Source organism: Eumetopias jubatus, unplaced genomic scaffold, assembly GCF_037043125.1.
Source record: "Eumetopias jubatus isolate StellerSeaLion01/CBP00866 unplaced genomic scaffold, mEumJub1_p1.0 scaffold_5, whole genome shotgun sequence".
Taxonomy (NCBI): Eukaryota; Metazoa; Chordata; class Mammalia; order Carnivora; family Otariidae; genus Eumetopias; species Eumetopias jubatus.
The window spans coordinates 24,997,963-25,012,438 of record NW_028274811.1 but is presented as its reverse complement, the minus strand read 5'-3'; the positions used below and the strand labels follow the sequence as shown (position 1 = coordinate 25,012,438).

Below are 14,476 nucleotides of genomic sequence, written 5' to 3'. Positions count from 1 at the left end.
TGAGCATTAAAAGGTGGGAGCAGCCATTAATTAACATGGAGAAGGTGTGGAAAAGCAAAGCCTCAACTCCCAACACATGTGAGACGGGACTTAGCAGGAGAGAGAAAGAATAAAAATGGGCCTCCTGATCCACTGAAGGTGCATAAACCGAGTCTACTCATAGGTCTAAGGCAGGAAACAAGGCTTGTTGAGGAATAAGGGATAAGGGGAAATCAGAAAGGATGAGCAGGAGGTGGTCTGTATGAATCCTGGAGCAAAAAAAAAAAAGAATCTATCTATCTGCTTACCTACCTATCTACCTCTCTCCACCCACTGGTCTAACAGCAAACAGAGTTCCACAATGCAACTAACCTTTAAGGAAGTTTACTATTTGTTGAGGTGTAGTATCAAAGAATATTCACAATTTATTTGAAAGGCTATTTATACTCCTAACTCTTTTCCAACTTTATCTGTGTGAGGCTGAATTTTCTTCATATATTTCAACCTAAAAAACATTGCACCAGATTGAATGAGGAAGCAGATATGAGAATTGAGCTGCCTTCTATTAAGACAGACTTTAAAGATTTTATTTATTATTATTTGAGAGAGAGAGTGAGAGAGAGAGAGAAAAGAGAGAGAGAGAAAACATGAGCAGGGGAGTGGTAGAGGGAGAAGCACACTCCCTGCTGAGCAGGGAGCCCGATGCTGGGCTTGATCCTGGGATTCCAGGATCATGACCCGAGCCAAAGGCAGATGTTTGTTTGTTTGTTTGTTTTTAAAGATTTTATTTATTATTGAATTATTATTATTTGAGAGACAGAGAGAGAATTAAGCCAGACTTTAAAGAGATTTGCAAAATGGTAAAACAGTGCCCACTCTTCTCACTAAGTGTTTTGAAAATATAGTTATTTTCCATAAAGAGTATATTTGTTACCACGTAATGAGCTTATTATTTTTAGACAAAAAATACGTATTTCAAAAATCTCTCAGTTTTAATTTCTACTAAGATAAAAATCGAAAGGCATACCACATGAAACTTACTTTTTGGGGTCCTCAACTTTTAAGAAGGTAAAAAGGGTCTTGTGACCAAACAGTTTAAGAACTGCTGGTATAAAAGATACCTAAGATTCTTTGTGGTGCCAAGACTTCATGAACCTTCCAATACATAACAATAACAGTGCAATTTACTAAAAACTACTAAATATTTAATCTATGCAGAATTATATAAAATACACATTTGTATATAACAAAAAGGTCATTTCTAGACTGCTTTATGTTAAATTAGTGCTTTACAAGTAAAAGGCATTTATAGTTGATAGAAAGACATGTCAATTTAAAAATTTATGATTTCAAAATTTAAAAATAATTACCATATTGTTATTAATCAGCCTACTGAATAGCAAATACAAACTTTTGTATACATCTTTTAACTTCAAGTTATGACTTGATTATGATGTCATCTTAACTTCTGCCATGAATAAAAATTACACAGTCCCTGTTTGCCCTATCAGATGGTTAAATGAAATCTTTCCCTTTCTTCTTTATATAGGAGGGATAGAAACAATTAGGCTATCTCATTTTGACTCATTAACTTGATTATTACAGATATTTACTATTCTAAAAACAGCATTTTTCTCTACCAAAAAGAAATGCATTTTTTTCTAAAAAATTTTTAACATGTAGAAATTTTATTAAACATGGAAGATTCTAATTTGTACCTCCCTCTTTATCAAACCAATTCTTGGAATTATGACTGCCCCTGCAAATAATTTTCCATTTTTTGTTTTCCTCCTAAGTGTCCTTTTCCTACATTTATACAAAGTATAAGTAAATTGTACAGAAACATTTAGGAAGCTCAAAATAGAGACAATATGTATGTATATGCAGTATGATTTTACACAAAAAAGGAATCATTGTGCATTTTTTAAATGAACATGTACTGGGCGTATTAAGAAGCTCACTGATCAGTGTCAGTAGACTGTCTTCAACTAGAGCAAGTGACCAAATGGCAAAGCAGGACTAGTTCATGAATTCTGGCTGATTAACTCTCACTGCATAGTTAGGAATTAAAAAAAAGTCTGTCTAGCTGAGCTAAATGGACAGAAATTCCTTCTGTAGTTCTAATACGCATGCTCCTTAGTTTTAGTCACTTGCCTTAGGTAAAGATAGAATTTCTGTGGGTTTCTGGGTTGGTTGAGCTGCTCTTGATTTGACCATAGCTACATCCATGTTTTGTACACTGGCAACTTGCTGTCTTAAGGGTGTAGCAGATGGCCCTAAAGAGGTGAGCCATACCAAACAAGTGGAGGTTATCTATAGTTGTGATATAACTACCAAGTAATAATCTTTATTTCATATAACCCCTCTATTTTCATCATTTTCTAAGAAAATTTATAAGGGCTTTATCATAATTGAAAGACTCAATTACTATACCTCTTCTATTTTCTTGGGAGAAGTTTCACTTTTATTATTTTTGAATTCTTCATTTATCTTTATTCTGGCTGCTAGAGAAAGAAAAAAATATAATTATTTCTCTTCTAATTTATAATTCCTGTCCCAAGAATTTATACCTTATTCATTATAACTACTTCTCTAGTAGTCGAAAGTTTTGCCCTATGTGAAACTAATTATAAAAATAAGACTTTTTTTTAAAAAAAAAACTGTCCTAGAAAGCTTTTGACAGGCTGGTAAATTTTTAATTAAACCTAATATACAAATACTTTCGTTTCCTGCTTTTTACTTCCAATTTCATTTATATACCTCTAGCTATCAGATTCTAATGAATCCCATTTAATAATTTCTTTCCATGAATCTAAAAAGTTAAAATGCTTTAAGATGGCAAAATTCAATACATACAAACATGTTAAACCACACACACACACACACACACACACAAATAAAATAAAGACATAGCACCAAAATATATATAAAAGTGGTTTGGCTGGCATGTAAAGTGAGTGATAAATAAACCTTTGTTCATGTAAACCACTGATACTTTGGCATCATTACAGCATAATTTAGTCTAATCTGACAAGTGCCTTATTGTTGCTGTGAGCATTTAATGGAACAACCCATGTAAAGTGCTTAGTAACTATGCAATGTTAGCTTTTCTTATGTCACTTAATAACACTTGAAGTGCTGTTGATGGAGAATAGCCAGAAACCCTCCTTCTATGCTTTATATATTTCAATATTAGGTGCTGAAAATTTGGGATTTGGAGCCAAACTGCTTAGGCTAAATCCTAGCTCTACCTCTCCCAAGTATGATGTGGGACAAATCCTTTCACATTTTGTCAGTTTTCTCATTGGAAAAAAACAAATTATAGTAGTAACTACCCCACAGGGATATATGAAGAACTAAATGAATTTGGTAAAGCATATACAATATGAAGCATATACTTTAATATTCAAGAAATTGGTCTTGGTGAATTACAAAAACTTGAATTCCTAGGGACAGTGGGGATACTACCTAGGTACCCACTTAAAGAGTTTTAGAAATATATGAAGATAGATGGGGCGCCTGGGTGGCTTGGTTGGTTAAGCGTCTACCTTCAGCTCAGGTCACGATCACAGGGTTCCTGGATTGAACCCCGCATTGAGCTCCCTGCTCAGCAGGGAGCCTGTTTCTCCCTCCCCCTCTGCCTGTCCTCCTAGCTTGTGCTCTCTCTCTTTCAAATAAATAAAATCTTAAAAAAAAAAAAAAAGAAAACGAAATATACGAAGATAGATACTGCACATGACCAACACATAACCTAAGCTTTAGAACTCTGACTTTTAGATATGATAAAAGCCACTTAAAACAGTGAAATACTAAATTTGTAAACATTTGGGATAGATTCTTTTTCACAGCTGCTTTCATTTCTGGAATGACACAAGGAATTAATAATATGGAAGTATCTGGTCCTAGAGAGTGTGAAAATGTGATTATATAATAGAGAGAAATAAGTTTAACGGCTTGACAAGCAATGGAGCATGCTAAAATTCTGATCTTTTCTGATTCTTTATAAAAACTAGATCTTTAAAAATTTTCTTTAAGTAGATACTCCTCAAAGTAGTGTAATGTAAACTAATCTTCATAAAACATAAGAAAATTAGGGGAGAGATATGAAGATCACTCTCTAAGATGGGTCTTGACCATACAAGTTCTCTTGGATATATTAGCAGCCATGTGAAGAAGTGACTTACTCCAACGTGATGAAAAATAAACCTACCTTCTAATGCTCTGGTATCATTTTTAAAAACCCGTTGTCTGGTCCTGTGTAATGTTTTAAAGAGCTGTAAAACCTATGAAAAAAAATTAGAATTCAGACCTCAAAAGAAAAAAAGTTTACATTTTATATAATTACAAGGATTAGAAAGTATTTTTCTCTTTAGTTACTTGGACTATTTTTCAAAATAGCTGGTAAAACCAGGGTTTGCCAAAACAATTTTCCCTTCGTTATTTATCTTTAAATTAAAAAAAAAATTAGATTTACAAAAATAATACCAAGTTCTTTGGAAAAAAAAACAAGGGTGGTTAAAAAGTTAATAATCCCCCTGCCAAAACCAGTCTGCTAAAGTAACTTTGTCAGTCTGGTACGTATTTGTTCTCACTTTTCTTAACATATGGAGGCCTTCATCTGCTCTTAAAGTTTTACACACATATACACAAACTCATGAACTTATTACATCTTAAGAGAGCCCAGAAGGAAGATGTTTCAGATAATTTAGGAAAGTGTAATTGTGATTTCCCAAAGAGAAGTGGAATGCTGAGACTTATGAATATTCTAACACTTTGTTAAAAAAATAGAAGAGCCTGACATTTTGGTAGAAGACAGATTGTGTAGAGGCTTTAGTGTTAGGCCAAGCCTACCTCACACTTCTCAAGTTTAAAAACGTACTCAATATTGTTCCCCCAATATTGTTTTTTCTCCTGTCTTTTCAATTTCAGAGAATAGAAGACACTGAGTTTCTCAAGCTGGAAATTTCTACACAATTCTTTAAATCTCTATTACTCTTCATGTGGAAATTTTAGGAATGTCTCTCTAATGTTTTCAATATTCTCCATTCCTGAAAATTATTTAAGTTCAGACCCTCCCATCTCTTGCATAGACTACTTAACACAGATTTGTCACTCTGCCACTATTCCCTTCTTCCCTCCAATCCATTCACTAGATAAAATATCTAATATTTATTTACTAAGTATACCCTGTGCTAGGCATTGTTTTAGGTATTTACATATATTAGAAAACCTATAACATCAAAGGCAGACACCAAAAGAGAAACAGGAAACATGAAGCAAAAAACATAAAAACACAAAAACAAAAACCAAACAACCAAAATGAACTTCCTCAGAAACATAAGTCACTGCAGAGATGGAATAACAACAAAAAGAAGCCATAGTAAACTGAAAAAGGAACATTCAGAAAATGCCCCAAAGCTCTCAGATATCAAATGAATGACAGCAAATATTAAGGGTAGAAAACAGCCGAGAAGTAGAATAAAAACTCAGAAATCGAGGTGAGAAAACAAAATTAAGGGAGTAGTCCAGATGGACCAACAATTACATTAATAGGATTTCCAACAAGAAAGAACAGAGGGGTGCCTGGGTGGGTTAGTCGGTTAAGTGTCCGACTATTGATTTTGGCTTAGGTCATGATCTCAGGGTCCTGGGATGGAGCCCTGCGTCAGGCTCTGCACTCAGCGTGGAGTCTGCTTAAGATTCTCTCTCTCTCTCAAATAAATAAACAAATCTTAAAAAAAAAGGACAGAGAAAATAGACAAAAGAAATTAAAAAGGGAAAAATTAAGAAAATGTTACCGAGTAAGGTGCATCAGTTACTTGACTGAAAAAGCTCCAAGTGCCCAACACAAAACCCATACCATAGTACATCATGATACAGGTTCAGTACGATGCTAATAAAAAGAAACATCTCGAAGATAAAAAACTGTTCACATAGAAAGGACAGAAAATCAGAATGACACCTGACTTCTAAATAGCATCACTGTGAGAAGACAATGGTGTAAGATCTTCAAGTTAAAAAAAAAAAAAAAATGCCCAGGGCAACCTTCTCGGGCTCCCTCCCTCTTTGGGAGCTTTGTACTATCACTTTACTAACACTCAATAAACTTTGCGTTGCTGCCCACCAAAAAAAAAAAAAGAAAAAAAAAGATTTCCAGCTTAGAATACCATACATAGCCAAATTACCATTTAACTGCAAAGGCAAAGAGACATTTTTGAAAATACGAAGTCTCTTATCTGCCATACATCCTTTCTTGTAAAGCTGTAGAAGATGTACCCCACAACAAGGGGATGAACTACAAAAGAAAAAACATGGGAACCAGTGAGGCAGGTGATCCAACACAGAGAAGATGGTGAAGGACAAATACAGGTCACCATTTGCGCAGCCAGCCTACAAAGCAAAGTCCAGACTATAGCAAAAGGTTGAACTGCTCCAGAAAAGATGTTCCCAGGAAAAAATCAAACTGATATGGATTTTGGGAAGAGATAAGTAGGAAACTAACCAATGATAATAAAAACCAGGTTATTATTTTCAAGAGAAACAGAATTAGAAAAGAAAGGCAATGTAAGAGGACTCAGCTGTGGACAATTTTATACAATCATAGTAACTTAAAAAAATGAAAACTAATTCACCAAAATTTGTAAATGAGAGGACTAAGGTTTAAGAGGGGAGCTCAGTCATCAAATTCTATTGTTAAAAGTCAATAAATAGTATCTCCCAAAAGAAAAAAAAAACACAATGAATAGCAGTTTATGTTCTTTAGAAACATGGAGGTAAATGTGAGAATAGCTAAAATGATTAAAAGCACTTACCTCTGGGGAGCAGGAATTGAGAGTATGTAGAAGGAAGTATACACCTATTGGTTTCTGTGTAACACTTTGATATCTTAAACCTTACACATTTATCAACTTTATAAAAACTAAAAAAAAGTATTTTAGAAAGAGAAAGGGAAAGAACATTATCAAAAAAGAGATAAGACAAGCCCTGACAAGAAGAAAATATCTGCAAACCATATATCTGGTAAGGGGCTATTATCTGGAACATTTAAAGAACTTTTACAACTCAACAATAAAAACAAAGACAAAGGATTTCAATAGACATTTCTCTAAAGATAGACAAATGGTCATCAAGGCCATGAAAAGACACTCAATATGATCTGGCATCTGGGAAATACAAATCTAATTCTCAGTGAAGTACACTTAAGCCCAGCAGAATGGCTGTAATGAAAAAGAAAATCAGTAACGAGTATTGGCAAGAATGTAGGAAATTGGAACTCTTATACATTGTTGGTGGGAATGTAAAATGTTGCAGCTGTTTGGAAAACAGTTTGGCAGTTGCTCAAAAAATTAAACATAATGTTATCACCTGATCTAGCAATTCGACACTTATATACCCAAGAGAAATGAAAACATATGTTTACACAAAAACTTGGACTTGAACAATCATAGCAGCATTATTCACGACAAAAAGTAGAAACTCAAATTTCTATCAATTCATGAACAGGTAAATAAAATGTGGTATTTCCAAACTGTTATAGCTTAAATTGTGTTTCCCCAAAGGACATACTGAAGTCCTAATTCCTGGTACCTGTAAAATGTGAATTTACTTGGAAATAGGGTCTTTGCAGATGAATTAAGTTAAGATGAGGTCATTAAAGTGGGCTCTAATACAATATAACTGGTATCCTTAAAAGAAGCAGCAAATGAATGCCATGTGAACACAGAGACACACACACAGACTGCCAAGTAAAGACAGAGGCAGAGATTAGAGTGGAGCAAGAGTGAGCCAGCAAGCCAACAAGCCAATGAACATCAGGGATTGATGGCCACCATCAGAAGCTAGGAAGAAGTAAAGATTCTACCCAGTTTCAGAGGAAGCATGGCTCTGCTGGCACCTTCATTTCAGACTTCTGGCCTCCAGGACTGTGGAGACAATACCATTCTGTTGCTTTAAGCCACCCAGTTTGTGGTACTTTGTTAGAACAGCCATAGGAAACTAATACAGATGTTAGTATTGGGAAGTGGGGTACTGCTATAATGAGTACCTAAAAAATGGAAGTGGCTTTGGAACTGAGATATGTAGAGACTGAAAGAATTTTGAGGTGTTTGACAGTAAAAGCTGAGACTGCCATGAAAAGATTGTTTGTAGAAATACAGACTGTTTTTTTTTAAGATTTTATTTATTTATTTGAGAGAGAGAATGAGATAGAGAGCATGAGAGGGTCAGAGGGAAAAGCAGACTCCCTGCTGATCAGTGAGCCCAATGTGGGACTCGATCCCGGGACTCCAGGATCATGACCTGAGCCGAAGGCAGTCGCTTAACCAACTGAGCCACCCAGGCGCCCCTAGAAATACAGACTTTAAAGGTAATAGAGTATCATAGAAACCCAGGCAGTTTAATATTACAAGAGTGGTAGAAGATAAGTTGCACAGGATTAAGACTAAAGTGGAAAGTTAAGTAAATCTAATCATTTTAGGGTACCTGGGTGGCTCAGTCGTTAAGTGTCTGCCTTCGGCTCAGGTCATGATCCCAGGGTCCTGGGATCGAGTCCCATGTCAGGCTCCCTGCTCAGTGGAAAGCCTGCTTCTCCCTCCCCCACTCCCCCTGCTTGTGTTCCCCTCTCGCTGTGTCTCTCTCTGTCAAATAAATAAAAATTTAAAAAATCTAATCATTTTACTTGTTTTTTAGGGAAAAAAGAAATTTCATTAATAGAACAGCCAGCATCCCTAATTTAAGAACTAGTACACACAAGAATAAATTCAAAATGGATTAACATGAAACCATGAAAATCCTAGAGGAGAACACAGGCATTAACCTCTTTGACATCAGCTGTAGCAACTTCTTTCTAGATATGTCTCCTGACGCAAGGGAAACAAAAGCAAAAATAAACAACTGGGAGTACATCACAATAAAAAGCTTTTTGCACAGTGAAGGAAACAACCAATAAAACTAAAAGGCAGCCTATGGAATGGGAGAAGATATTTGCAAATGACATATCTGATAAAGGGTTAGTACCCAAAACATACAAAGAACTTATAAAACCCAACATCCAAAAAATGAATAATCTAGTTAAAAAAGGGGTAGAAGAATAGACATCTTTCCAAAGAAGACATACAGCTGGCCAACAGACACATGAAAAGATGCTTAGCATCACTCATCATCAGAGAAATGCAAATCAAAACTACAAGAGATACCACCTCACACCTGTCAGAATGGCCAAACTCAAAATACAAGAAATAACAGATATTGGTGAGGATGTGGAGGAAGAGGAACCCTCCTGCACTGCTGGTGGGAATGCAAAGTGGTACAGCCACTCTGGAAAACAGTGTGGAGGTTCCTAAAAAAAGTTAAAGATAGAACTAACCTATGATCCAGCAACTGCAATACTAGGTTCCACGGAATACAAAAATATTAATTCAAAGGGTTATATGCACCCTGATGTTTATAGCAGCATTACTTACAATAGCAAAATTATGGAAACAGCCCAAGTGTCCATCGACTAATGAATGGATAAAGAAGTGGCATATAAATATACAATGGAATATTACTCAGCCTTAAAAAAGAATGAAACCTTGCTATTTGCTATGATGTGGATGGAGCTAGAAAGTGTTATGCTAAGCAAAGTAAGTCAGAGAAAGACAAATACCATGATTTCACTCATATGTGGGATTTAAGAAGCAAAACAAATGAGTAAAGGGGGAAAAAAAAAAGGGAGAGGCAAACCAAGAAAGAAACTCTTACCTATAGGGAACAAACTGATGGTTATGGGGGGGCGGGAGCGGATTAAATAGGTGATGGGGATTAAGGAGTGCACGTGCTGTGCTGGGAACCAGGTGTTTGTTGTATGAAAGTGTTGAATCACTGTAGTGTACACCTGAAACTAACATTACACTGTAGGTTCACTGGCATTTAAATAAAAACTTAAAATAATAGAACCAATATAAGAAAATGTTATCAATACTGTCTTGGAACTCTAAGAGCTAATATCACCTTGGAGTTAATAAATTTTTATTAAATGCAGAAAGCTAGGTCACAGATTATCTTCTCTTCCTCATTTACTTATACTAATTGGATAATTTAGGTAATGTATACAGAAGGCGGATTCTCTACAGACAGATCAGTTGGAACAGGACATTGCCACTTATTGTAACCTTGGACAAGTTACTCAGCCTTTTTGTCTCAATTTTCTTACATAATGGGTTAATATTAGGGGTATATGGGAAAATTTCTGAACTAGGTTTCACTTTGGATAGTTATTACTTATCTATCTCTTCCAATTCTGGGTTATATGCTCTTCCTGAGTACATCCACAGCACTGGGCACTTACTACATAGTATGTGAAATCAAATGCTTACTTGCTGTGGTCCCTAAGTATCGTCTATATATGGTAGGCCTCCCCAAAAGTGTTTTTGGAATGAATCTTATTTAATTTCTTTTGAATTCAAGTTTTCCAAGCAACTTCCTACATCAAGGACTTTCCATATACTACTTCCTCTTTCTGGAATACTCTTTCCTCTCTTCTTCTAGCTAATTTCTAATCAAACTTCAGGTCTTAACTTTTATTCTATGAAAGACTTTTTTTTTTTTTTTTTTTTAAATAGGCTCCATCTCAAGATCCTGAGATCAAGACCTAGGCTGAGATCAAGAGTAGGACGCTTAACTGACTCAGCGACCCAGGCGTCCCAAAAGATTCCTTTTTTTTTTTTCATCCCTCTAGAGAGGTTGAATCCCAACTATAAGCTCACAAAATACACTGTATTTTCAATTCAAAATCTCCCTCCCTGCTAAATTTTTTAAAAAGATTTTATTTATTTATCTGACAGAGAGACAGAGAACACAAGTTGGCAGAGAAGGAGGGAGAAGCAGGCTCTCCTCTGAGCAGGGAGCCCCATGCAGGGCTCGATCCCAGGACTCTGGGACCATGACCTGAGCTGAAAGCAGACGCCCAACCAACCGAGCCACCCAGGAGCCCCCCTGCTAAATTTCTTTATGAAGGCAAAGGTGGTCTGTCTATCGTTGCATCCACTGTGCCTAGACGGTGTAGACTAAATGTTGGCTGTAAGGTATTAGTGATAGCTACTATGGACACTCAAATTATCTGAGTAATTCTTTACAATTGTTTCTACTGGTGCTGTGACATATACTAAAACGTACGGAGAACACCAAAGCCAGTAGTACAGGAGGCACCGCTCGGTGGTGGCTTATTATTGACCAACCATAAACACTGCTTTTCCTCACTATACGGTAACAGGCCTTTTCCCCCTTTCCATGCTTATACTGCAGCCAGTGACAGAGACAGGACCAAACTGGGCATGCTGATACGCAAGGTTAGGGATGGCTGGTCCCTGAGAAGTGTGCGCCGGCCAGGAACGTGCATCAGTTTGACAAGAAATGAATCTGACACCAGGTACTCAGGGAAGCACCTGGCGGGGACATCACTGCCCAAGCTCATTTCGAGCACTCAGGTCTCACGGGTCTCTGCTCTGTCTCCGTGGGTGTCGATGTTTCGCAAGTGATTCCGCCCGGATTCACTTTCCTCGGTGCCACACTTCGGTGTGCCTTCCGGTTATCTGGTTATCTGACCAAACTTTTCACCTCATCCGACCTTTCACTCAGTAGATGGTTGCAGCGCAGGGCTGCCTTTGGCGTCTCGTCTACCTCTCAACGACGGGAAAAAAGTCCCTCAAACACTCGGTGTGGGGATGAAACGGGGGCAGAACTTGCATGGCGCAGAAACAAACACTTCGGTACCCAGGCGACGAGTGGGGAAGCTCTGGTGCCACCCTCCCTCATCGCACCAGCACAAACCTTCTCCCGCCCTTCGCAGGTGGTCACCGGGCTCCTTAGCGGCAACGTTCACAAGCTCCGTGGAGGGCCCTGAACCCACACCTACTGAGATTCCAGACAACCTGCGCCAGGCCGCCCGTTTTCCCTCCCCGTCGGCAAAGAACCCAAACCCTCCCCGGGCCCTGTCACCTTGGCCGCCTGACCCATGGCTCCCCTCACCGCGGCGGCTACTTCGGCGATCGAGCCGCCCCGCCTCTCGGCAACCAATCACTGCCCGGCGTGGACTATCCAACTCCCCGAAGTCACGTTCCTAACGTGCCGAAACCAATCACCGCGCAGATTCCCTTTTGTAGCCTCGCCTTCCACAGAGAGACACCGGAGACGAGTTTGCTAAACGGCTGCAGTCTGGTACCAAAGACCGCGAGAAGCTGCCGAGCCCAAATACTGGAGAGAGGAGAACGGAAATTACCTGACGCCATGTTAGTTAGGGGCAGAGTCATTTCCGGTCTTTTCCGAGGCAGTCAGGTGGCGGGCGTGGCTTGATAGTTATTGGATGTCTTCGACGTCTCTACGTTATTACCCCTTGTTTGGGGGTTGCGGTTATCTAATAAAGAACCTTTACGTTAATGTTTACCAGTTGCGACAGTCTTCTTGTGAAGGTGCATAAGAGCCAAGCCCTAACAAGTATGGCTGCCGTTAGTTGGAATTCTGACTTCCCAAAGCGCTATTTGTACATTTTCTCAATTCCCGGAAAAGGTGAGGTAGAGTTACTTGCTCAAGACCACAGGCTAGAGGCGTGCCTGGTGACTCAGTCGGTTAAGCTGACAACTCTTGATTTCAGCTTAGGTCATGATCTCTGGGTAGTGCGATCGAGCCCCGCCCTTGGGCTCCACCCTCAGCGGGGAGTAGCTTCTTTTCTCCCTTTCCCTTTGCCCCTCCCCCTGCTCAGGTGGTCCCGTGCATACTCTCTCTCTCTGAAATAAATAGTTTCTTAAAACAAAACAAAAACCATAGGGCTAGTAAATGGAGGTCCGGGACACAAATCCCTATGCCTGACTAGTCTTACCCTCTACACATCCTGCTTACTCACCTTACCCTACTCTTTGGTTATGCTGGTCAGTCAGAAATGTTATTTAAGTACATTTTAACTTAGGACCTTGCAAACCGCAAGAAAAATCTCAAGCTTTCCCTCATCGCATAATCGTTTTTTGCCTTCCCTACGTCACAGACTTTCAGGTAAAACTACTTTTTAGTAGGAATGAACGATTTGAAGCAAAAGAGCTTAAAGACCTTTTTCTTTCTCTGTGATTTATGTCATTTTAAAGAATATTGGAAGTCATCAAAATAGCAAGATAACAGTTGACTTTTAAATTATAATTCATTAGATTTGCAGATGAGTGTTTAACATAACCAAGCAATTAACCAAATATACTCAAGTACTGTCTTTTATATAGGAAACAATAGATGATCTTGTGACATTGCATGATGGTGCCTTCAAATTTTTAAAGAATGACTGAAACATGCTTATTTTCATTTCCAGTTTAGAATCACTGCCCAATTTCCTGAAAATTCATAATTTACTGTTACAATTTCTGGCTAACTAGGGTCCTGACCAAAACCCCATATCTGCCAATACTTGAAAATAAAAATCTCATAGGGTCAAAATCAGTTCATTACTGAAGCCTCTCTTAGATAACTCTGTATGGTTCCTTCAGCAGTTCCACAAATGAGGTAACTATTTTTGTTATTCTAGGACTATGTCCTGGTTTACATCTCAAAGTGTGAGACCAGAACTAAACAAGAATTCCAATTTGTTCCTCACATAAGTTCATGGAGCTCTCAGTAGGCAGAATAAAGGCCTCCAAAAGATGTCCCTGTTTAAATCCTAGGAACTTTTGAATATGTTACCTTATATGACAAAAGGGACTTTGCAGATGTGATTAAATTAAGGCTTTTGAGATGGGAAAATTTTCCTGGATTGTCTGGTGGGCCCACTGTAACCACAAGGATCCTTATAAGTGGGCAAAGGAAGCAGAGTCAGGGAGAGGTTTGAAGGTGCCCTGCTGCTGGTTCTGAAGACAGAGGAAGGGGCTTCAAGCCAAGAAATGCAGGTAGCTTATAGAAGGTAAAGTAAGGTACATGTTCTCCCCTAGAACCTCTAGAAGGAATGCAGCCCTGTTAACAATGATTTTAGCCCAGTGAAACTCAGACTTCTGACTTCCAGAATGTTACCTGTTTGTGGCCCCTTCCATCTTGAAAGCCGACAGGAGGGCATCTTCAATCTTTGACTGTCCCCTCTCCTTCCATCATATCTCCTCCCTCTCCTTTGCCCCCCTTTCACTTATGAAAGCCCCCATGATTATATTGGGCCTACCGGGACAATCCAGGAATCTCACCCACCACAAGATCCTTACTTTAATGACATCTGGAAATCCCCACCATGTAAAGAAACATATTCATAGGCTCCAGAGATTAGGACATGGACATCTTCTGCCTACCATACCCGGTTTAGTTAAAGCTGGGCAATAAGGTTGAAATTGAAGGAAATGAAGCAGGAGAAGCAGCCATGGGCCTGATCAGGTAAGAACCCTATAATCCAAGGTAGGATTTTGGATTTAATTTTGTGACGAAATGCCTTACCAGCGGGAGAGTGAGATCATGATTTATATTTTATAAAAATCACTTTGTGTGCTGAATGGCAAATTGACTA

At 38.3% G+C, this 14,476-nt stretch overlaps 1 protein-coding gene across 4 annotated transcripts in view; it reads right to left on the bottom strand.

The window, feature by feature from the left end:
• The window catches only part of LYRM7 (LYR motif containing 7), a 33,755-nt gene extending 21,528 nt beyond the window's left edge, over positions 1-12,227 (bottom strand). For 2 of the 4 annotated variants that reach the window (XR_015768156.1, XM_028103720.2), the window contains exons 1-3: positions 11,956-12,223; positions 4,190-4,262; positions 2,413-2,483 (exon numbers count right to left, since the gene is read on the bottom strand). Coding sequence is in view for 3 of the 4 variants with exons in the window: in XM_028103720.2 (XP_027959521.1) it covers positions 2,413-2,483; positions 4,190-4,262; positions 11,956-11,973 (162 nt within the window). In the remaining variant the exon portion in view is untranslated. Of the gene's footprint in view, positions 1-2,412; positions 2,484-4,189; positions 4,263-11,955 lie in introns of all 4 variants that reach the window. The other 2 variants (XM_088023247.1, XM_088023248.1) reach the window with 2 other exon arrangements.
• Positions 12,228-14,476: the final 2,249 nt, after the last annotated feature.